This window comes from Lepidochelys olivacea (genome assembly GCF_965140295.1).
Source record: "Lepidochelys olivacea isolate rLepOli2 genome assembly, chromosome: 18".
Classification (NCBI taxonomy): domain Eukaryota; kingdom Metazoa; phylum Chordata; order Testudines; family Cheloniidae; genus Lepidochelys; species Lepidochelys olivacea.
Genome location: NC_140428.1, coordinates 11,777,547 through 11,802,956, shown reverse-complemented (window position 1 = coordinate 11,802,956; position 25,410 = coordinate 11,777,547). Strand labels below are relative to the sequence as shown.

Sequence of the window (25,410 nt, the reverse complement as noted above, 5' to 3'; positions counted from 1 at the left end):
CTTGCTGCAGAAAAAGGGCAGAGAGACGTGGGTGTGCCCAAGCCATGGATCGCTGAGGCAGGGCCAAGGGAAGGAGGATGGAACATGTGCTGGAGCCAGCTGGTCTGCGCCAGGGCTCTCTCAGGCTGAGAGCAGTGGGAGCAGAGAGGAGCTTAGGAGAATGGGCACAAGCCCCCCACTCAGAAAACAAGAATGATCCCCCAATTGTGCTTCCTTCTTGGTGGGGAGAAGTGGATGAATCCTTTCCCAAGAGGAGTTGTCTCTGCACACCCGCCTGAGAGACCTCACAGAGGGGCTCACCATACCTAGGACAGCAAGGCAGACAGAGCAGATTCTGTTCCCATGCAGGGCCTTGAACCACCAATCCATGCTGCTTCTTTTGTGTTTAGGCCCTTTGCACACTAAACCACCATGAATGACTGAATCCTGCAGATCAGAAAGTGAAGGAACACTACGTACAATCTCTCCAGCATGTGCCAGTCTCTGCTTTATGAAAGTGGAACGTGCCGTGTGCCTGCTGGTGGCATGTTCTGCACCACGTACAATAATCCAGGGGACTGTAAAAGAAACATGCCCCGTGAGTGCCATCTCGCTTGATTCTGATGCAACCTGCCTTGCAGAAGTGGTGGCGGGGAGACAGTTTGGCCCAGAATAAACGCAGCTAGAAAAGCAATGGGAGCATTTACATCTGCTAATGGGCCCGCTGTACTGTGTCTAACGGAACCCTGCATTCCTACAGTACCAGGGGCAGGCCTAGCAGATGCTCAGCGCTGGTCTCACTCTGCTCCCAGTGGAGTCAATGGAAGCTTACAGAGTTACTCCAAGGACGAGCACTTTTGATAACCTCACCCAGAAGGCGCCGGGGTCATACAAACGACTTCGTGGCTAGTAAGTATCTCCCCTAGTTTTTGACCACCATATTGAAGCGGTAAGTAAAGAAATCAGCGGAAACCACCTCTGAGTGAGTCACTCCGTGATTAACGAACCCAAGCCCAAGCGAGCCGTGTCCTCAGTGAACTTGCCACATTCTAGTGCAGGACAGGTGAGTGTACCAGCGAGGGGGGTCTCAAAGCTGATCTGGAGGGGACACATTTCAGAACCATTTCCAAAGTGACGATGCAAACGCTATGAAAGTCTGGCACTGCTTCAGCAAAGGTGCTGGGGCTTGTGACAACCAGTGCTGTGGTTGGGGGAAATCCCTTTATGCACAAGACCAAAGCACCACTTACGTGCCACTCATACCTTCTGCACAGGTGGGGTTTCATCCTATGTAGGCAAGTGTGGGGGAAAATACCTGCAAGATGTTCTCCTTGCTGGAGGTCATGAAGCAGCTCAACTTATGGGAAAGGCACTTGAGAGTAACATCAGTGACCTTGCTGTAGCTGTGAAACAAGCATTCCCATTCACTCCTGGAAGGAGAGCCAAGCGCAGTCAAGTCCTGCAGGCAGGAGGGGAACCCCCAACATTGCCCCCTTGACAGGAACCACAAGGGGAGACACTTGTTCTTGGAGAGAACAGGTTTGCATGGAACAATGCTGCAAACCTTTGTCTCCACACAAACACCCATTGATGGGGCAGCAGCAACCTATGGATTGATATGGCCTCTGGCTCTGTTCACAGGCATGACCCCCATCGCCTGGGAATTAGGAGATCACATCTTTCTGCTAGAAGGAGGGGTGCTGATTTCCAAAGCAGCTCAGGGGATCCTAGACATATCTTTGCCATTCAGCTGAGTGTCTTTTCAGAGTCTAGCCACAGGAAAAGCTTCTAACCACAGAACTACAAAACACCAGGGCATCTTGTGCCCAGATGCTGTGTGACTCCACAAAGCAGGACAGTGATTTTATCAGCCAGCTGCCATGTACGATGAAGCCATGTGAGTTTTTAACCCTTCAGAGCCTCCTACACTGGGGGATCCAGAGAATCCCTCAGCTTCTGACTTGATATCAGCTCTCAGTTCTGCCAGAGATTCCACACAAGACCATGGGCAAGTCACAGATAATCACTCTGGGCCTCAGTTTCCCATCTGCAAAATGGAGATAATATCCCTTCCCGTCTCCCATTCTCTGTCTATTGTCTAGTTAGATGGGAAGGTCCTTGGGACACGGACTGTTCCTTCCTGGGTACAGTGCCCAAGCCTAGCACAATGGGTCCCAGCCTGGGCCCTCCTCCATGCCATTCCTGCAATGAAAATAAGACATAGCAATGCAAAATACCAATACTGTCTCACATGACCTTCTCATAAACAAACTGGGGAAATACAACCTAGATGGAGCTACTATAAGGTGGGTGCATAACTGGTTGGAAAACCCTTCCCAGAGTGTAGTTATCAGTGGTTCATAGTCAAGCTGAAGGGCCTAACGAGTGGGGTCCTGCAGGGATCGGTTCCAGGTCCGGTTCTGTTCAATATCTTCATCAGTGATTTAGCTAATGGCACAGAGAGTACACTTAGAAAGTATGTAGATGATACCAAGCTGGGAGGTGTTGCAAGTACTTTGGAAGATAGGATTAAAATTCAAAATGATCTGGACAAACTGGAGAAATGATCTGAAGTAAATAGGATGAAATTCAATAAGGACAAATGCAAAGTACTCCACTTAGGAAGGAATAATCAGTTGCACACATACATAATGGGAAACGACAGCCTAGGAAGGAGTACTGCGGAAAGGGATCTGGGGGTCAGAGTGGATCACAAGCTAAATATGAGTCAACAGTGTAACACTAGTGCAAGAAAAGCAAACATCATTCTGGGATGTATTAGCAGGAGTGTTGTAAGCAAGACACAAGAAGTAATTCTTCCACTCTACTCCATGCTGATTAGGCCTCAACTGGAGTATTGTGTCCAGTTCTGGGTGCCACGTTTCAGGAAAGATGTGGACAAATTGGAGAAAGTCCAGAGAAGAACAACAAAAATGATTAAAGGTCTAGAAAAATTATCTCTGAGGGAAGATTGTAAAAATTGGGTTTGTTTAGTCTGGAGAAGAGAAGACTGAGAGAGGACATGATAACAGTTTTCAAGTACATAAAAGGAGTTACAAGGAGGGAGAAAAATTGTTCTCTTTAACCTCTGAGGACAGGACAAGAAGCAATGGGCTTAAATTGCAGCAAGGGCAGTTTAGATTGGACATTAGGAAAACCTTCCTAACTGTCAGGGTAGTTAAACACTGGAACAAATTGTCTAGGAAGACTGTAGAATCTCTGTCATTGGAGATTTTTAAGACCAGGTTGGACAGATACCTGTTAGGGATAGTCTAGATATACTTAGTCCTGCCATGATTGCAGAGACCTGAACTAGATGACCTCGCGAGGTCCCTTCCAGTCCTAGATGTCTTTGATTCTAAAACCTTAGTTCAGCTGCAAGAATGCAGAGAACAGCCTCATTCAGTCAGGGCAGGCTAGGGGGATATGACAGGTAGTAGGCTTTGTGTGTGAGTCCACACTGGACTCGGGTGGGCACTGCTGAGTGACAAACACAGGTGCAGAGAACCAGAGGATTTACACAATGAACTCAGCGGAGAAAAAGTTTCCGGTAGCAGAAGTTCCAGAATATTTAAGTTGAATTTACTGAAGTTCATTACTTTTGAACACATTTTACACAGCTTCTCTCCCTTGGGTCAATAAATTTGTTAGTCTCTAAGGTGCCACAAGTCCTCCTTTTCTTTTTAAGAAGTGACTGGACATTCTTTGTTCTTTTATTCTGCTCTGCACTGGGACATTTCTGCCGCTTTCCAGAGTGTTGTCTAGCTGATGCCGGCTGTTCAAATATGTTTGTAAAACGGAATGTGGCCCTGTGGGATGTGCCATTTTGTTGCAGGAAAAATGACACTTTTTTCCCCCGTGACAAAATAAACAGCACCGTAATTATTCTTTGCAAGGTGCACCCTCTGCTCCGGAGCTAAACATTGCTTCTTTATTTCCTTAGTGGATGGTTTGCTTGGCTGCTCCTTGTTCATTACGTGTACTTGATGCAATTATTCAGCATGAGGAAGTGGAATCTGAGAAAGAGGGCAGTTTCTCCTAACAGAGCCCTGTGCAGGGCAGAGCCAATGGATCGGGCACAATTGGCACACCCCAGCCCCAACAACTGCTGTAACTTTAGGTGTGTCTCTTCAGCCCATCTGAACACACAGGGAGATACAAATTTATCCTCCTGGTGACTCTAGGGGTGTTGGGCAGCACGGATTACAGAAACACACACAGCCTCCTTTCCACAATGGGAGGGAACCCTTCCTTCTCACCTTGGAAAAAAGGGGTCCCTTCTGGTTCTTGCTTCACAACCAGTAATGCTGATCTTGTAGGCCAAAGTCTACCCTCAGTTACATCTCAGAAGCCCCACTGCCTTCACATGCTGCCCCCGGTTACAGCCCCAATGCCCCCAGGGGGCAGAACAGGTATAACTGAGAGCAGGATTTGGCTCAGCAGCTGGAACTGAATGAATGGTTCTGCTGATGACAGAGCTAAAACAGAATCCCAGATTCTGTTTTAGCTCTGTCATCTGTATCAGCTCTGCAGCGCCAGGCAGCTCTGACGCTGAAGAGAGAAGCAGGCAGAAAATCTGTGGCGTAAGAAGGGACCATTTTTTCACAGCAGCAATATACACACTTTGGCCTGACTCTGGTCCACTAGAAAACGCACCTGATTCTTGGTAGACCGATTACAGGTGCTATCCAGCACTTTCTGATTCCTGGTCAGGTGCCACCCGAGGCATGTTGCGCATATGCTAAGAAGATCTGTCAGATGGAACACACAGCAGACAACCAAACATTCCCTCCTTTGTCTTCCGAGAGGTTTTGGTTCCTATAATCAAATATATGGCTTAACTAAGGCATGTGCAAAGCAGCATTGTTATGATGTCTCCATGATGGCTGTAGCATGTTTTTGGCTTCCCTCCCTAATTGTACAATATATTGTTGTATATTTTCAGTTTGCCTGTGGAAGATGATAAAAAAAATTAAGCTAAAATAAAGGAGAAAGTGTGTCATGCCTTTTAAATGAGACAGGTCGATGCAAATGCAACAATATCCTAAAGGAAACACTGAGTCCCAGTACAGTCCTTTAAAAGGGAAAGAGAGTTCGTAGGTTTCATAGGAAGGCCAGAAAGGACCATTACAACCCTCTAGTCTGACCTTCTGAACAACACAGGCCAGTGACTCCTGCATCTAACACAAAGACTTGTGGCTGAGCTAGAGCATATCTTTTAGAAACACACTTGGTCTTGATTTAAAGCCTCCCAGTGAGGGAGAATCCACTTGCTCCTTGGGAAGTTATTCCCATGGTTAAGTATTATCTTCCCTCTTAAAATGTATGCCTATTATTTCCAGTGTTAACTGTACTGTCTTCAGTTTCCAGCCACTGGATCTCGTTCTGCCTTTGTCTGCTAGGTGAAAGGAGTCTAGACTCAGAAATCTTTTCCTCAGATTAAACTGCCTCGTCACCTGCTCTTCAGTTCGCTAACTATTCGTCTCCCACTATAAGGCAGGGTTTCCAGATCTTGAATCATTCCCATAGCTCTTTGCTGAGGCCTTTCCAATTTTTCAGCTTTAGATTTAAAGTGTGGTCACCAGAACTGGATACAGCACCCAGGAATGGTCTCTCCAGCGCTGTCTACGTAGGTAATGCCGCCTCCCTTCTTCTATGTCCGATTCCCCTCGTTTGTTTATCCCAGGAGCAGCCCTTTTTGGAACACTATTGCTCTGGGAGTGCATGTTCAAATTGTGCGAACCCACTCAAAAACTGCAGATGTCAGGGACAGCAGAGTTTGCTCTGCATGGTCTTTATCACTAGTGATGATGCATGAACTTGGCGCACAAATCCCTGGCTGAGTCTCGAAAAGCATCTTTTGACTTGTAAGCTGAGCCCATTTGATCTGGAAATTATTAAGAGCCTATAAGCAAAGAGGCCCTCAGAGCTACTTTTAGTCTCCATTTGGAAGAGCACTGCACTTGATTAATTGATGTTACTGTAGCACCTAGGAGCCTTAATCATGGGACCAGGACCCTGTGCAAACACCAAATACAAAGACAGTCCCTGCATCCCCTCCACCTGCTTTCTGTCTGATTCCTACCATCCGCTTCTCTAGGACCAAACCCAACTCCTCCTGGCCGCAGCCTCAGCCGCCTCCCTGAAGTTCTGCAATATCCACCAGATGCACCACACTGTGCTGTGATCTGGGGCCGAGAGATTTCGGCTGTACTAGAAATGAAGGTAATTGGGGAAGCTGCTGTGTGATGCTTAAGGCAATTCATTATGATAAAACTGACAAAAATCAGCAGGGAATCATCAGACTATGAAGAATTGCATCAGGCAAAGCAGACAAAAGAGGCCCATTCGCGGGCTCTGTGCCTCCCATAAAATAGCAAGATATGCAGAGTCTTTGCTTGGCTGGGACAGCAGGGGAGGTTATCTGTGGCTGCACTATAGGTGCTCTGAGGAAGCTGTGATGTGATCCCCGCTCTAACTTGTCCCCTGACTCTACCAGCAGCAGGACAGGGCTTTTCTAGCAGCAGCAGGCCAGAGTCCTCAAGCTAACTGCGAGTGCGTGCCCTGCCACCTGCCTCTAATCACATAGAGAGCAGGAATTCCAGTGGGAGCTCTCTCTCCATCCGGGGACTGCTGCGTACTTAGCCCCCCAGAGGCCACCTGCCTGCAGGGAAACATGCTCTCGCCCCGGTGGTCTCTGTCTACCTTCCATGTGAACTGCAATCAGTGCTAAGAGGCTTTTTGCACAGAGCCGGACAAAGGTGAGCAGACACATTACCATCCACTTGACGGTGGAGGATGAGACTGCCTGATATCATGTCTGTGACTATGTATTTGTGCTCCCAACCCCGGACAGATGAATACAGAGCCTGTCACCCTGTGACATGACCCATTCACCACTGGCTTCACACTGTCCCGTGGGAACCCAGACTGGCCTTGTCCTCAACACACTTCAATAACAGAGGGCTGCTTGTCTCCAGGACCATCCCATCTGTCAGGGACCTGCCATGCTTTGTTATGACTAAGTCAGACTCCCAGAGGGCTGGGCTCTGGCCTGGCCTGTAAGAGTCCCAGCTGCAGGAACACGCTAGACAATCTCCCTGGCCATTCAGAGCCTCCACAGGCGTGGCACTTAGGGGAAGACGCAAAGACCCACAGTTACCTTTGTGGGTCCCGGGACAACAGGGAAATGGTTGGTGGAAGAGACTGGAGACTCTAAGGAGTAGCACAGAACTAACCAGAGCCTGAGACACCCCAGTCTGGGAGTCCTCTTCATTGTCTCCTGGCTGCTGCGTGGTGGCTCACTGACTTTACCTATCGCCTTAGACTTGGGACCATGTGCCAGCAATGGAGGAAACCACAGTCCTTCTCTGATTTCTCTTTCATGAGCTGTATCTCCACTGGCAACCATGCCAGTTCCAATCCATCCACATTACCACTGGTTCCCCCCCCCCCCAGCTGCCATGACTACAGGGTAAACCTTTCTCTCCTAACTTGTCAGGAGGTTGGCTCCATCTCGGTCCCCGTATAATCAAAGGCACTCCTTCCCCCTTCTGGCTTAGCTGAGAAGGTCATGTTACAGGCAGCATAACCCCCATCTCTGATCACTTTAATCCCAGCAACTCATGTTGTGTCAGACAGAGGCAACATTTGCTCTGGAAAATGGTCATGACCGAAAGAGCAAAGCCAGGCCCCGTCCTCTCCTCCAGAGCACATTGAAATTAACCATGGAAATGAAGGGGTGAACAGCTGGGTGCTTTCCAGCCTCCCTCAGAGCCCCACTGACAGATCACAGTCCCTGGAGTGTCAGCTTACCAGACTGGGAACGACTTTTATTATGAGCTGGTCAGTGGGGAATTCTGACATTTTCAATTACCAGCATGCAGAGACGGCTGTGCTCTCGGGGTCAGGATTAACGGCATGACCTCGGGCTGGAGACGAAGCAGCAGGGGAAGAACATACCAGGGAGATGCAGGCGCTGCCTAGTCCGGAGGCCAAGGGATAAGGTGGTGGTGGGCAGGCATGGTGAAGAATGTAGTGGGAGGGCAGCCAAAAGTGTCCCCTTCTGCCCTGCCAGCTCTGCCGGGGGATCTGAACTGCCAGGGCAGGACCTGACAACTCACCTTCAGGGACTGGAGACTGCAGCCCATCTGTTCAACATGCACTGCACCCCCCTGCCTGGCCTGCTCTCACTGCTGCTCCCAAAGGGCAAATCTGTGACTCCTCTACTCGCTCAAGTAGCCCCAGTGAAGCTGATGGAACTACTTTACATGAGTAATGAGATCACAATTTGCATCCAAGCAGCTAACCCTTAAAAGGTCAGTGCTCTTGGGAAGCTCCTACATGGTCATTTTGGGATTCAAACGCTAGACGACCAGAGGATCCCTTTCTTCTAACTCTCCGGGGCAATCAGAAACTGAGCCTCACCATTCTGCAGCAAAGAGGAAGGCACCTAGGTTCACCGCACGGCAGCTGAGGGCTTCCCAGGCCCTGGGCTCAAAGAAGCTGGTTATCAAGGCTGGAATTCAGACTCTGGCCGTGCCCAGTACCCAATGCTTTGGAGGGAAGAGCCCCACAATGTACCTGTCCAATCACGCAAGGCTGCCCATTGGTGGAATAGTCCTGTCCATAGGCGCTGACTCCGTGGGTGCTCTGGGTTTAGCACCCACCAGCAGCCCATCTGTGGATCAGCTCCTCACCCCTCCCCTCCCAGTGCCTCCCACCCGCCGCGATCAGCTGTTCAGCGGCGTGCAGGAGGCCCTGGGGGGAGTGGGAGAGCGGCGGCAGGAAGAGGTGGAGGGAGGGGTGGGAAGAGGTGGGGCAGGGCCTGGGGTGGAGCGGGAGTCGAGCAACCCCCGGGATCTGAGTAAGTCAGTGCCTAGGGTCCTGTCTGAGTCCCATAGGCGACTAGCCCACTCCTGGAGCATGAGGTCGGACAAGGAGTCTTCCCTACAAACGCCAGCCATGTTCTCTGTCTTTCTGACATACTGGGCCTCCATCCTCTGCTAGGCTCGCAGCAGGGCTGGGCTGCCTCTATTTGTTCACAACTAGCTCCCCTTGAAATGAATGGAGCACCCCCTTTCCCTTAGATTACAGGACTGGCTGCAGAGCAGGGATGGTTCATTGTCACTGCCCCATCATTCTAATACCTCACCCCAAGCCTCTGTAGCTTCCTTCCTGACAGCCTCTAGTCTCTGACAGCCTATAGTCTCTCGCCTGCCAGGGCCCTTCCCGACGCAGACACAAGAACTGGGCTGGGCTGCATTGCTTGAAAGGGATGCCGGGTTATGTTTGTCTCCAGGTTCTGCCTTCAAGTCACCCCTCGTCAGCTCCCTGCCTCACACTCACTGGCCCCACTGGGCTCAAAGCCATAGCCAACTTTTCACGGTCCTCCTAGGGTTCTGTAGCCAAATCAATTGGCTGTTATTGGCAAATGTCCTCCATTGCTTTCCCCCTGCCTCCCCTCCACTGCCCCCGGGGAGCAGGATGCCTCCTGGACCCCGGGATCTCCCTTTGCTCCTCTCCCCTCTAACTGTCAGCACCTTGTGAGTACTAACGTGGGGTATGCACCACCATTCGGACCCGGTAGCAGGTCACACCCTGAGAGCTGGGGCATGGACAGTGCTCCTCAAGCTAACACTGACTGTGTCATTCTCTGGCGATAATCCTCATTGGCATCTGCTGCTTTTCTCCCTTTTGGTGCAGCCTTGTCTCCTCACTGCTCTGAAGCAGCCTGTGTGTGCCACGGGGTCCCACACTGAGGGTACTGCACTCTGACGAGGTGCCAGCAGAGACCATGCAGCTGGTGCTGAGGGGCCATGCTGTGCTGGAGGATGCAGGCAGGATCCAGCTCTGCGGTGGGAACAAGGTGAGGGCCATGGCCCTACGGAACTAAATGGGGAAGCAGAGTCAGGGCAGGGCAGGGACTTCCCTTTGTGAGATATTTAACACCCCCCTCCCCCAGGTGTGTGCAGTGAGGTCTGGGTGTCACATGTGGCCTTTACAGCAGTCTTCCCTCAGTGCCCCATGGAGGGAGCCTGCACCCCCATCCCCACTCTGGGACTCTCCAGAAGACAGCCTGGGCATTTAGCAACAGGGCCAGTACCCACCGAACACTTGGTAGTGCTCAATTTGCTGGCCAGTTCAGTGCCACTGTCCCCTCCCCCCATGATGGCAAAGCTGGGGCACACGCTTTGGAAATCAATTGCCTCCAAGTGGAAGTGGAGGATGCAATGGAAAGGTGCAGAGCTGATGGCACTGGGGCTAGTATAACAAGTGACTCTTTCCTGTAATGCAGTGCAGCCTCGGGCCAGGGAATTCACTGCTGCAGCCATAAAGGATTGGCATTTTACAGCTTGCCGGATTCCATTTCAAAGGCTGCCGGCCTGTGGCTGGCAAGGTAGCCCCCTCCAGCTCACACTCGCATTGTTTGTGTGCACAGAGCGTCTGGAAAATTTCACAACAGGCCCAGCTCTCAGGCCTCGCAAATGCTGGACGAGCTTAAAAAAACCCAGCAGCTGAGTCCAAAGCTTGGCTCTGGCCCTGCTTAAATGAACGAAAGCCCCACTGGGATTGGATTACAGGCTTTAAAGCAGGTTCTAATGCAGCAAGGCCAGTAATTTGGCTCAGGCAGATGGAAGCTTTTGGCCGTCTTCTGTTTCTTTGTTCAACTGAGTTTACAAACCTCGCTGCTGCCCGCCAGTGGAGCAGGGGGGGGTTCTGCTGGTGGCGCTGGGCAGAGATGCCGGCTGGGCAGTGCAGCGTGCGTGTCAATGCACTATCCTGGGGCAGGTTTGACATTGTCTCCTCCCCCACAGCCCAAACCTGGATGCGCCCTGCTCCAGTGCCATGCGGCTGGAGCAAAGGCGGCCCTGCTGTTAGCACAGGGCATGGGACAAACCATTTCAACTCCTTCTCCAGCACGGAAGGAAGGTCTGGGGATTTTGCATTTGTTTTGGGCCACTTTGATCTAGCCTCATGTGCCCCATGGAGAGCTCTCTCTGTTTCTGGAGCTGCCATCATGTCTGGAGAGAACCTCACCTACGGCTCAACTGGTCCTAGCCACAGGGGATGCACTCGCAGGGGTAGGCCCAGACGCAGTTCGCCCCTGGCCTGTTTCTACCTGGGGAAGGTTACAGTAGATGCTCTCTATGTTCACCCCACTTTGCAATAGCTTCACAAACTGCTCCTGACTCCTCTTCCAATCCTTGAGTTTCCTTTGTCCTGCATCCAGCTCCTTCCCTGAGCCGTTTGGGTTGGCAGAGCTTAGCACATCACCCCAGGTCATGGCAGAACTGGATACGGCCTGCAGCTTTGAGAGGAGCCAGAGAGCCCGTCCCGCAGCACCGTGCTGCCCTGCCAGGAATGTGGGTGGGAGCTGTTGTTGGCTCATGTAGAGACCATCCAGAGGCATTTCCCAGAGCCATTTTGTGGAAGAAGAAGGGGCTAGCTTCCGAATTCAAGGGCCTAGAGTCAGACAATGGGCTTGTGTAGCTTTGACATACTGGACGAAGGCCTTTGTAACTAGTTTCCCCAGCACCGGTAGCTACTGGATGAAGTTGAGGGCTCAGTTTCTGCCATTCCCACTGACAGTGGGGCAATGGAGGGGAGAAGGGGGCCCTTCATTTTTAAAATCCTTGTGCATCCCTTTTGAGGAGAAGAGTTGGCTATGACTGCGTCACTGACCCCCAGCTAGCCCCTTCCTCAGCCGTGCCAAACTTCCGGCTTGTGGCCTGAGACTTGAGGCTTAGCCATATCTCACACACCCATTAGCCAAGGGCTAGCACCTCGGTCACTCCATCTGTCTTGTGCACAAACACAGCAGGGACAAGCCCATCTCTGGGAGGGGGAGCTGCACTGAGCAGGCACGGGAGACGTCCACCCCTCTCCATCAGGGACAGGTCTTTGTTTTCTGCACACGTTTTGGAACAGGTTTCTCAAGCCCCAGACCAGTGTCGGAAACCTTAAACTCCTGGAGGTATTTATAGGATGGGGAGAGTCGGGATCAGGAGGTGGGGGGATCCCATATAGCTGGTGCAAGAAGGGTTACAGAATTTGCTAGAAGAGCTCTAGCAATGTATCTCACACCCTGGTTTGCCAACTTCCTCCAACTGCCAGCTACAGTAACAGAAACAAGAGTCCTGAGGTGCTAGCAGCTTGCAAAGCTCCTGCCATCTGGGAGTCCTGGCTCTGGGCAGTCTCCAGTGGGCAATGCTGATCTGTCCGTCTGTGTGTCTACGATTACGTCTACACTATGAGCTAGGACTGTGCTTCCCCGGCCGGTGTGCACATACTCTTGGTAGCTGGATGGGAGCTAGTGGGAGAATACATAGCAGTGTAGATGTGGTAGCTTAGGCAATGGCGGCAGAGCCATGGCTGGGTCGTGTGATGTACATACCTGCCCGAAAAGGACGGTATGTACTTGGCATGGCTCAGCCACGCCTGCACTGCCCCCACCCATGCAACCGTGGCTACAGTGCTATCTAGACTCACACTAGCTCACATGGAGCCCCGTGTGTGCACGAGCTGGGGAATCACACTCCTAGCTCACAGTGCAGACAAAGCCGAAGTGTTTATGCTGCACTCATCACCACGGTCTCCAGGCACAAAGGGTCTGTCTACACAGCAGTTGGGAGAGTGCTGCCGAACCTGGGTGAACAGACATGCACGGACCTACGAACTCTGCTGGAGCTAGCATGCTACAAATAGCAGTCTGGCCGTGATGGACTAGGGGGAGGTTCAGGCTGGCCGTCCGAGTACCATCTCAGCCGGCCCCAGTGTCTGTGTGGCAGAGGGCACAAAGGGAGCAAAGGGTTTTATAGGGATCTCCTGGGTCTGATGTCTACATAACAGTGTGCCAAAGGGTAGCATGTGAGGTCTCTACCAACATCCAGTAAGGCACTGGTCATTACGTATGGTGATAGTTAAGGAGTTAGGCATCTATGCTGAAAATTATGTTCTGAAGTTAAGATTAAGTCACCAGAGTAAGTCATTAAGACTAAGTTAACATCGGTCACCAGAAGGTTATAAACAGGTTCTGCTCAGGCAGGGGATAGCAGATGTTTATTTCTCCCTGGCTGTTTATTGTGTGTCTTCCAAGGTAAATCTATTTGCCTATGGAGCCACCAGCTAATCTAGACTGCGAAGTCAACAAGAGATCACAAAATCTACAGGAAAGGTTTCAGAGTAACAGCCGTGTTAGTCTGTATTCGCAAAAAGAAAAGGAGGACTTGTGGCACCTTAGAGACTAACCAATTTATTAGAGCATGAGCTTTCGTGAGCTACAGCTCACTTCCTCAGATGCATATCGTGGAAACTGCAGCAGGCTTTATATATACACAGAGAATATGAAACAATACCTATTCCCACCCCACTGTCCTGCTGGTAATAGCTTATCTAAAGTGATGTGCTGGAAATCACTTTAGATAAGCTATTACCAGCAGGACAGTGGGGTGGGAATAGGTATTGTTTCATATTCTCTGTGTATATATAAAGCCTGCTGCAGTTTCCACGATATGCATCTGAGGAAGTGAGCTGTAGCTCACGAAAGCTCATGCTCTAATAAATTGGTTAGTCTCTAAGGTGCCACAAGTCCTCCTTTTCTTTCTACAGGAAAGGACACACAGCAGGAGGGTGTCCTGTTTCTCACTATGATCAAAGAAGTCATCTGGTATACCAGGAGAATGCAAGGAGACACACAGTATCCTTCACCTGGGGGACAAGCTGCCAGCGTGCTTGTCTTATGGACAGAGGGTCACAGAAAGCCTGGCTGTCAAATGCAGGGAGAAAGAATTCGGGTGAGCTAAACTTTATTAGAGAGGGAAGTGACTTGTTAGCTCAGTCTAGGCGTGGGCAGCTCTATGATTTTATTCTACATGTAGCCATGTGTTTATTTGCTACTTCCCAAATCTCCGTTCTTTGCTGATTACACGTATACTTATTTTCGTGATAACCAAAGCTAAGTGCTGGGAGCTGAGCAGAGCTCTTGAGGTGGGAGAATGGCTGCTCTGAGAACAGCGGGTCTGGGAACTCTGACAGTGTCCATGGGACCAGGGCTGGACGCTCCAGGGGCTGCTGGGGGGGCTCCAGGGTTGGAAGGTGCCTGTCGCTCACTGGCAGAAGGACGGCAGAGCCTCTAGAGGCTGAGAGGCATGTGCTGCCCGTGGCTGGTGGAGCCAGGGAGCTGACCCATGATAGGCATAGACCAGGCTGTGCCCTCATGGCCACGCTGCTATTTTTAGCGCTCTAGCGCCAGCAGAGCTAGCATGTGTCTGTTTCCCAGGCAGGGAAGTGCGCTCCCAGAGGCCAGGTACCCTATGAGAAAGCAAGCTGGGATGTGCCCTGGGCTGCGCTTGCGACACACTAGCTGCAGTCTGGGCTGCTGCCTGTCCCAGAGCTCTTCCTGGACGTCTCTTTGCAGCCAAGAGCCCCTAGCCCCAGAGTTACTCCTGCCCTCTTGCTCAGAGCGACACAAGAGGGGCACGTTAAAGGGATGTGTTCTAGAAGAACTAGCTGTTTTCATTCTCCCGATCATTGGGAGCTCCTGTTTTCTCTTACGTATTCTTCACTCCATTCCCCCACAGTACCGAGTCAGGGTCTGATAAACCTCTGGCCCTACAAAGTGCTGTTTGGGACACATCCCAGAAAGGGGCCGTTCCTCCTTGGTGCTCTACAACCCACCCCAAACCGCCCAGACTGTACACCAGGACGGGGTTCTGCAGGTGCTAAAAACAAGAGGAAACCAGGACACGTAAAAGGGTGGCTCCTGCAACATCATGAGAGAGCGGCCTGTTGTCCTGTACATCCCAGTACATCATGGACACAGGTTCTCCGCAGCATATCACAGACACAGCCCCCATGGAACATCATGGAGACAGCGTCCTCGTAGCTCATCACAGACACAGCGTCCCCACGGCACATTGCAGACAGTGTCCTCCTGGGACATCACGGACACAGAGTCCCTGCGGCTCATCATGGATACAGCCTCCCCACAGCATATCACGAACACAGCATTCCAGTGGCACATTACGGACACAGTGTCCCCCTGGCATGTCACAGACACAGCATCCCTGTGGTACATTACAGACACAGCGTCCCTGCAGTACATCAGGGACACAGCATCCCCACAGCAAATCACGGACATTGCCTCCCCACGGCACGGTATGGACACAGCTTCCCCGCAACAAATCACAGACAGCATCCCCCTGGAGCATCACAAATACAGCGTCCCAGTGGCACATCTCTGACATACCGTCCCAGCGGCACATCACAGACACAGCATCCCCCTGGGACATCATGGACACAGCGTCTCCATGACACATGACAGACAGAGTGCCCCCATGGCAAATCACAGACACAGTGTCCCCAGAGCAAATCAGGGACACAGCGTCCCCAAGGCACACCACAGACACAGCGTTCCCGAGGCACATAATAGACATAGCGTCCCTGTTTCACATCACAGACACAGCATCCCCGCTGCACATCACAGATACAGCTTCTGCGCAGCACATCACGCACAGCATCTCCATGGCACATCATGGACACAGTGTCCCCCGTCACACCAAGGACACAGCATTACCCTCGCACATCACAGACACAATCTCCCCATGCCACATCACATACACAGCATCCCAGCAGCACATCACGGACACACCATCTCCACGGCCCATCACAGACACAGCATCCCCGCAGCCTATCACAGACACAGCATCCCCCTGGCGCATTACGGACATGGCATCCCCCAGAAATAAAAGTCCCTGCTGGACATTACGGACACAGCATCCCCGTGGCACATCACAGATACAGCATCCCAGCAGCATATAACAGACACAGTGTTTCCAGAGCAAATCAGGGACACAGCGTCCCCACGGCACACCACAAACACAGCGTTCCCGAGGCACATAATAGATGCAACCTCCCCGAGCCACATCACAGACACAGTGTCCCCGCGGCACATCACTAACACAGCGTCACGGCAGCCCATCAGAGATACAGCGTCCCCGTGGCACATCAGAGATACAGCCTCCCCGCAGTATATCACAGACACAGCATCCCCCTGGCACATCAGAGATACAGTGTCCCCGTGTCACATCACGGACACAGTGTCCTCGCGGCAAATCACAGACACAGCCTCCCCATGGCACATCATGGACACAGCGTCCCATGGCACACCACAGACACAGCATCTGCACGGCACATCACGGAAACAATGTCCCAGCAGCACATCACAGACACAGTATCCCTGAGGCATATAACAGACACAGTGTCCCACAGAAATAACAGTCCCTGCTGGACGTCACAGACACAGTGTCCCCCTGGCACATCACGGACACAGCATCGCCGCAGCACATCACGGACAGAGTGTCCATATGGCACATCACGGACATTACTTCGCCACGGCACAGCACGCTATGGACACAGCCTTCTCGCGGCACAGAATGTTCCCGTGGCACATTACAGACACAGCGTCATCTCCGCGGCAGATACCATACACAGTGTCCCCGTGGCACACGATAGACACAGAATCCCCCTGGCACATCACAGATAGAGAGTTCCCATGGTACATCACGGACACAGTGTCACCGCTGCATGTTACAGACACGGCCTCGCCGCAGCACATCACAGACAGAGTGTTCCCGTGGCACATCATGGACACAGTGTCCCCGCTGCACGTTATGGGCATGGCATCGCCGTGGCACATCATAGACAGAGTGTTCCAGTGGCACATTACGAACACAGAGTCGTCACCGCGACAGATACCGGACACAGTGTCCCTGTGGCACATGATAGACACAGAATCCCCCTGGCACATCACAGACAGTGTGTTCCTGTGGCACATCATGGACACGGCTGTGACAGGTTCAGTCACAGAGATCCTCTTTGGACTGTCACCTGATGTGCTGAAATTACCTTTGAGCCTGTTTTCCCTTCCAGCTTGGGACTTCCAGAACCCAGCCTTGTTGAGCCAGACACACTAGCCTGCTGCAACACACACCCAGGGATTGGTCCACGCCCCCAAAAGCTGCAGACTTAACTGAAAATGGCTCAGCAGGTTACCTGTCTCCAGCATCCAGACACCCAGTTGCCAATGGGATCCAAACCCCAAATAAATCTGTTTTACTCTGTATAAAGCTTATACAGGGTAAATTCATGAATTGTCTGCCCTCTATAACACCAAGAGAGAGATATGCAAGGCTGTTTGCTCCCCCAGGTATTAATCACTTACTCTGGGTTTATTAATAAACAAAAGTGATTTTATTAAGTATAAAAAATGGGATTTAAGCGTTTTCAAGTAATAACAGACAGAACAAAGCAAGTCACAAAATTAAATAAAAGAAAACATGCAAGTCTAAGCCTAATACATTAAGAAACTGATTACAGGTAATATCTCTCCCTCAAAGATGTTCCAATAAGCTTTTTTCACAGACTAGACTCCTTCCTAGTCTGGGCCCAATCCTTTCCCCTGGTATAGTCCTTGTTAGTTGCAGCATACATCTCAGGTGGTAAGCAGGGTTTTTTTCATGACTGGCAGCCCCCTTTGTCCTGCTTCACCCCCTTTTATAGCACTGGCACAAGGTGAGAATCTTTTGTCTGTGCTTGTCCCCACCCCTGCCTCATCAATGGAAAAGTACAAGAATTAAGATGGATTCCAGTGTCATGTGACATGGCCACATGTCACTGTAAGACCCCTAGTCTCCATTCTTCCTGGGTTGGCCCACATGTACACAGTAAGGTTTGCAGGTAACTAAACCATTTACAACCAATTGTCCTAGGCAATGGGAGCCATCAAGATTCTAAACCACAATTAATGGCCCACACTTTGCATAATTACAATAGGACCTAGGAGTTATACTTCATATTTCTAGTTTCAGATACAAGAATGAAACATACATACAAATAGGAGGAAAATATTTAGTCGGTTATAACTTTTGTTATGATACCTTATAAGAGACATTTTGCATAAAGCATATTCCAGTGATATCATATTCACACTCATAAGCATATTTCTATAAAACATATGGAGTGCAACGTCACAACGGCGTCCCCACAGCACATCACGGACACAGCGTCCCCGTGGCACATAAGAGAGACACTGTCGCCGTGGCACATCACTGACACAGCATCCCTACGCTCATCAGAGATATAGCGTCCCCCTGGTACATCACAGACACAGGGTCCCTGCAGCACATCACAGACACGGCGTCCCCCCAAAATCACAGAAACAGTGTCCCCATGGTACATCTTGGACACAGCGTCCAAGAGGCACATCACAGACACAGCATCCCCCTGGGACATCAGACACTGCGTCCCCATGGCCCATCATAGGTACAATGTTCCTGTGGCAAACCACAGACGCAGCGTCCTGGTGGCACATTACAGACACAGCGCCCCACAGCACATCACAGATAGAGTGAACCCATGGCACATCACAGACACATTGTCCCCCTGGCACATCATGGACATACCCTCCCCATGGCACAACACAGACACAGCGTCCCCCTGGCATATCATGGATACAGTGTCCTAATGAGACATCACAGACACGGCATCCCATCGGCATATCACAGACACAGTGTCCCGACGGCACATCATGAACACAGCACCCCCAAAAATCACAGACACAGCGTCCCCATGGTATATCACAGACACAACTCCCCCGTGGCACGTCACAGATACAGACACAGTACTCCCCTGGGACATCACGTACACAGCGTCCCCATGGCACATCATGGATATAGTGTCACCTTCTTGTCAGCTGTTTGAAATATGCCATCCTGATTATCACTACAAAAGTTTTTTTTCTCCTGCTGATAATAGCCCAACTTAGTCTCGTTACAGTTGGTATGGCAACACCCATTGTTTCATGTTCTCTGTGTACATATATCTTCCTACTGTATTTTCCACTGCACGGATCCGATGAAGTGGGTTTTAGCCTACGAAAGATTATGCCCAAATAAATTTTCTAGTCTCTAAGGTGCCACAAGTACTCCTCGTTTTTTTTTATTACAGAAACAGCATCCCCGCAGCACATCACGGACATAGCCTCCCTGCGGCACATCAAAGATACAGCATCCCCGCAGCACATCACAGACATGGCGTATCCTGGCACAGCAGGGACACAGCTTCCCCATGGCACATAACAGACACATTGCCGTGGCACATCGCGGACACAGTGTCCCCCAGAAATACAGACACCGTGTCCCCACTGCAAGTCACAGACAGAGCGTCCCCAGGGCACGTAACAGACACAGCGTCCACACGGCGCATCACAGACAGAGCATCCCCGCCGCACATCATAGACACAGCATTCCTGCAGCATATCACAGACACAGCATCCCCGCCGCACATCACGGACACAGCAGCCCCACGGCACATCACAGACAGAGTCCCCACAGTACATTATAAACAGAATGAGACGGAGCAGCAGGGCAACCCAGCATGGGAGTTTCAGAAATGCTCGTTGAGTGGTTCTTCCCATTGCAAAGCCCCTAAGAAATCCCAGGGACATTGTGACTGTGATTTTGGTTCATCTTTCAGCAGGAAACTTGCAGACCTTCTTGAATCATTAAATATCTTTGTTTGGTCCATGTTTTTATACCTACTTGACATCTTTCTTAAGAGTAATGTAGCATGAAAATGGTGGTGAAAAGTGTGGGGTTGACAGCCGTGCATGTACACAAGAGTACCACCTGCAATCCACCCAGGGCTGGCCAGTGCAGAAGGGGCACAGGGCCATGGCTCCACCCCAGCCACTGTAGGAGAGTGAGCCCCAAGGTTCTGGGAGCCCTAAGGGGTGTTGGGGGAAGGTGCCCTCTCTTCAGCTTTCACTCCAGCGAAGAAGCAGACAGAATCTGGTCCTGGCCTTTGCAAACCTTTGCTGACAATGCAGCATCCTGTGCAAAACAGGGAACCTTGGTGGTGACAAATTTCCGGGTCCTTATAGACATCTGTGCATGCTCTTTTGGGCCCTGTGTCTTCTTAAGGCAGCTGTTCCCAAACAGTAGTCTTTGGCTCACTGGTGGTCAGCAGGAAGTTTCTGGGTGTCCTTGCAGAGTGGGGCAGGCAGGTCACATGGTGCTGACTCACTTCTTTGCTTCAATCACCAAATTGTATTAAAAGAAGCTAATTTCCTAAAGTAGCTTTTCCATGTAAACTAGTGGTGTCATTACCCCAGGGAGGTCAGGTGAGCATGAAGGGGAGGCCATCATCATCTTCATCACGGCCAATCCCGAAGGGACGTAGCCACCTTGCAGATGGATGAAGGGGAGGTGAGTCTGTTCTCCTGAAAATGGACGCGGCGGTGGGTCTGGGTGAAGGGTAAATGAGAAGGGAGGTGGATCTACACGACTGTGAGCCAGAGGGAAAGTGTTCTCAAGATAATGTCTATCTTAACATATGAGCCACACGATGGAGTTTTGAGTCTCTCTCTCCAGAGACTGCTGGAAAAAAAACTCTTGATGTGTCATTATTTAAACCGGGTAAATGGGATTAACTACAGGCCAGTTACTCTGACATCGATCCTGAGAAAAATCAGGGAACAGCTGATATGGGATGCAGTCAGGAAAGAATTAAGGGATAGTAACATAAGTGATGTCCATCAGCCTGGTTTTATGGAAAATACATCTCACCAAACTAACATATATTTTTTATGAGATTACAAGTTTGGTTGATAACAGTAACTGTGTTGACATAATATAAATAAACTCTGTCTACACCGTAGCTGGAAGTGGGCTTCCCAGTGCGGATAGACAGACATGAGCTAGCACATTAAAAATAGCAGGGTGGCTGCTGGCCATCTGAGTACAAACCTGCCCAGTCCCCTCTCTGTGTATTTGGATGGCTAGTCTGAGCCGCTGTTCATGCTGCTGCAATCACACGGCTATTTCTATGTGCTAGCTTGAGCTCAGCGAGTGTGTGTCTGTGTATCCACACTGGGAAGCACTGCTGTGTAGACATACCCAACCCCCTCTGACTCTGTACCACACAACGTTCTTACTAAACAATATAACACATATCAAATGGATTGAAAATGAGCTGACCAATATATCTCCAAAAGTAACTACATGGGGAATCAGCATTGTGTTTCTACTGGAATGCTCCTACAATCTATTCTTAGCCCAATGCTATTCAATACCTTTATCAACTATCTTCAAGAAAATACAATACCACTGGTGGTCATGTTTGCAGATGACACACAGATTGGTGGCCTGGTAAACAACAGTGGGGACAGGAGAGTTATATAAACCAACCTAAATTGCTTGGGCTCATTCGAACATTGTATGTTTTAACACAGCCACACAGAAGGTCATCCATCCAGGAACAAAGAATGTAGGTCATACTTATAGAATGGGGGACTGTAGCAGAGAAAGGTCTAACATGATCCAATGGCTGGAAGCTAGACAAATTCAGACTGGAAATAAGGTGTACACTTTTAACAGTGAGAGTAATTAGCCACTGGAACAATGTACCAGGGTTGTGGCTATTTTAAAATCAAGACTGGGTGGTTTTCTGAAAGCTCTGCACTAGGAGTTATTTTGGGGAACTTGTGTGTGTTCTACAGGAGGTCAGACGAGATGATCACAATAGTCCCGGCTGGCCTTGGAATGACACCCAAGAGGGCTGAGGGGTTAAGATGGAAACCAAGAGAACATGAGCTCCCAGTGTGATTCTGTGCTCAGAAGAACAGCACAATTCTGGGCTGAAGAACCGAGGAACACTGGGTAGGAGTAGGGCTGTGATGTTGCCAGCACACAGAGCATTGACAAGACAATTACTGGGACAGTATGTCCAATTACTTCAAAAAGGATGTTTCAAAGAAGTCCCAGAAAAGAGCTACAAGAATGATTCAAGGTCTGGAAAACCTGTCTTAAACCCTTCCTCTCTCACGATCTTCTGCAGCCACAGGTGGATCTTCAGCCACAGTTGAATTCTCGGATGTTTCTTCCAATCCCTGCCTGTGCTTTTGCTCAGCCTGGCACCCTCCCCTCTGCCCCAAAGTCAGCCTAGGACCCAGAGCATGGTTGCTTCTCTCCCACCCCTTTCTGACTCAACACCTTCCTGAGAAACAACAGGTGTCTCCCTTCTCCAAACCAGCTCCCCTGCTCCTGGGCTACCCCTTTCGCACCATGGTCACTGTGATGTCATCTCCTCCTGCGATGGCATTCCTCTGGCTCTGGTCTTCAGCCCACACCCTGCTTCCTCTGCAGGGGTGTTTCCTCCATTCCCTCTAGGGCTGTTCTCCCATCTGGGATGCTAAAGAAGCCACCATGCCTGAAGTCAGCCAGCACCATCTGCTTGCCTTCAGAGTCTCCTGGAGAAGGCTGGCTCTCCTTGTGCCATTCAAGCCACAGCAGTTTCATGGCTTTGTCTGCCCCTGCCTGGCTGCTGTGTGAGCACTGTGCCACGCTGCGCAGCACCTGATATTATCACGTCAAGGAGTGTCAGTGAACTATCGACACCAAGGCAACAAGTGGGCTCAGTCTAGGGAAGCAATCCAGCTCCCAGTCCTGCCCTCTGAGCTGCACCAGCGGGGAGCCGAAAATGACTCCAAGGCCAAAGCAACCCATGGCTGGTGGTCCTTTCTCAAGAGCTGCTGAGGCAAGAAGGAGGGAGAGCAGGTAGCTGTCATGTTCACTAGGAAAGCATTGCCCAGCCCCTGCAGGAGGTGGGGAATAGCCCGCCCTCCTCTTAGGCTCCCAGAAAAGCTGAGAACAAGCCCCAGGTGGAGACTGAGCCTGGAGCTCTCCTTGCAAAGGCAGACATGCCAACCCCTAAGCCATTCAACAGGCATTCTTGTATCCAACCATTGCTGCCCTTGAGCCACCCTCTTCCCTCCCCCATCTCTCCTTTCCCTGCCGCAGAGTACCCTCCTTTCCCTGTGTTCCCCCCTTTCCCCTTCTTCCCAGCTCCCTGTTGTATCTTTGTAGATACAGCTTCTGTTACCAACTGCTAATGAGATACACCAAGGCTGCCAGACTAGGCTGAGTGTAAGCAAAAGAATTCAGAGCCTCTAATTACAGAGGAATTAGCGAGCAGGCAGTTACTGTTTAGCGCTAATGAATGGATACATTAAGAGAGGCATCACACAGCCTGAGAAGTGTGAGCCCCGATAATAAGGGAGTGTCAGACAAGGGAGGCACAAGAGGAGGATCCAAGGCTCTGAAAGGAGGCAACTAAAAAAACTGAATTCGCAATGTCAGCCGCCTCAGCTGCTTGTTCTGCAGAGGTGGAAAAGTTCACGATTGGGGCATTAATGTAGCGACTGCAGCGCTTAATTGCAAGGTGTGAAATCAGAGCGTTAAACAGCTTCTAAATGCGGGAGGAGCCCCTGTGAGGGAAATGGTTAGATCTCTCCTAACTAGAACAGAAATAGACACATAGCCCACATGTACACACGCTCAGAGTCCTACACAGAAAGACCCCCTGCACAGCCAAGCCGTGTGCCCGCTGTTTCTCTCCCAGCACACAGACACACCGTTCATACTCAGGCTCACACACACAGCTCAGCCATGCATACCAGCACACAGATCTGGATGCTCACGCACGTGGACGCTGACCTGGTGCCCACCCGTTGAGTTATGAGCTCAAGCCACAGTCCAACAGACCCAAACCAACCCCCTGAGCTCTGAGATCCTGGGGACTCCCGGACTCTGGCCCGAGGGAGAAAAAGGGAACTGCCCTTGGAGTAGCACTTCTTATTAGCAATTGTCTGTGGCCATGTCCCCCTGCGACATCATCCTGTGAGAGCTGCTGAATGCGGAACTGGCGCGTCCTGTGCAGCCTCCCCCTCCCCACCAGCCCCTCTGCCTTAGCGCTCCAGCTCCGGCCACTGGAACATTGGCAGCACTTGCAGAGAGGCCGGACCAGAGAGAGTGGCAATGCAAGCTCCTGCCAGGTGACGTCTACAGCCCATTATTTGGATTACTGTAGTGCCTCAGAGTCCAGGGACAGACAGGACCCCACTGTGCTAGGCCCTGTACAAACATACACAAAAGAGTCTCTTTGCTAGGACAAGGGATATTTTCCCTGTGGCCGGGGAAATGGGCTGGCACCCACCCAGGTCACTACCACCCCTCAGGTGGGACGGGCTTTTGGTCAGCAACAATGTGACCAGGAAGTGAGAGGCTCCTGACTCCCTTCCTACCCCTGAGCCTCAGCCTGGCTCAACAGCAGAGCAAGCGCAATTCCTTACCGGCCTGGTTGGTGGTGATATTGACGGAGGCAAACTGCGGGGAGAAGGGGCTCTGGTCAGTGACCCCGTTCACGGCCTGGATCTCAAAGGTGTACTGGGTGTGGGCCAGCAGGTCGCTGATGTAGATGCGGGCCTCTGTCAGGCCCAGCTGGCGTGGGGAGAACTGCACGTTGTCCCCACAGCGGGTGCAAGCACCGCGCCCAGAGCCGCAGCTCTTGCAGATGATATTGTACACCAGGTCCTCGCGGCCCCCGGAGTCCCGGGGCGGGGTCCACTCCAGCATCAGCGACGTCTCGTTCACACTGGAGATCACGGCCTGCGGGGCAGACGGGATGGCTGTACGGGAGAGGGAAAGAGAGAGTGAGTGAGAGTCCATGACCCCCGTCCCCATGGGGCAGGGCGCACACATGCTCATCAGCATGTTTCTGATCAGCCCAGACTGAAGGGAGATGGAAGCTGCTACCTGCCAAAACTTTGTTTCCCCTGTGCTGGCCTGGCTGCTTCAGGAACATCCATGGACTACCAGCTCCACCCCCTCCACAGAGTGATGTGCAATTCCCAGGCCCACAGCTCCAGGGCCAAGGACCCCACCCCAAGGGTGTGGGCAAATGAGCAGGAGGGGAGGCCTCAAATCCCAGAGGCCACTGTTAGCACCCCCACCCACCCTGCAGCTCAGTCACTCTCAGGGGACGTTGATTCAAATCAGCGAGCAGGAAACCTTAATTTAAATCAGTGATTTTAATCTGGTTTTGCATTTGTACTTTTTAGTTATTTTCCTAAAAATGGTTCTTTCCCACTGGCTGACATAACCATGAAAACATGCTGATTTGCAAGCAAATACAGCCTTTACACTAAAGGTGATGCTTCTTTTTGCTAACCAGGATGATACGCTGCCCTAACCACGTTTATTTACATGACAATCACTTATCATATATTGCTTCAGATTCTTTTGACATTTGTTAATAAGCTAGAAAATGGTGAATGACACATTTCTTATTTACTACATGATAACTGTTTACTCGGAGTTGCGTCAAGCTGCATTTCGTTGGAAGCTGGAATTCAATTAAAAAGATACAAAATTGTTTACATTAGCGAAGTAAAACGACCTTAACTCTGCCAGATACATTCAAAAAGGAAGGTTATCAAAGTGACAATGGTCCCAGGTGGCCAGTTCCTCCTAAGGCTCAGGGTGAAAACAGCTCTGTGAATTTGCTGTTTGCCCTCCGGGGCTGGGCTTGTGG

The 25,410-nt window shown here is 50.9% G+C and overlaps 1 protein-coding gene across 4 annotated transcripts in view; it reads right to left on the bottom strand.

The window, feature by feature from the left end:
• Positions 1–25,410, bottom strand: part of EPHB2 (EPH receptor B2) — a 279,799-nt gene that overhangs the window by 63,889 nt on the left and 190,500 nt on the right. For all 4 annotated transcript variants that reach the window (XM_084651374.1, XM_084651376.1, XM_084651375.1 and 1 more), the window contains exon 5: positions 24,170–24,505. In XM_084651374.1, coding sequence (XP_084507500.1) covers positions 24,170–24,505 — 336 coding nt within the window. The remainder of the gene's footprint in view (positions 1–24,169; positions 24,506–25,410) is intronic.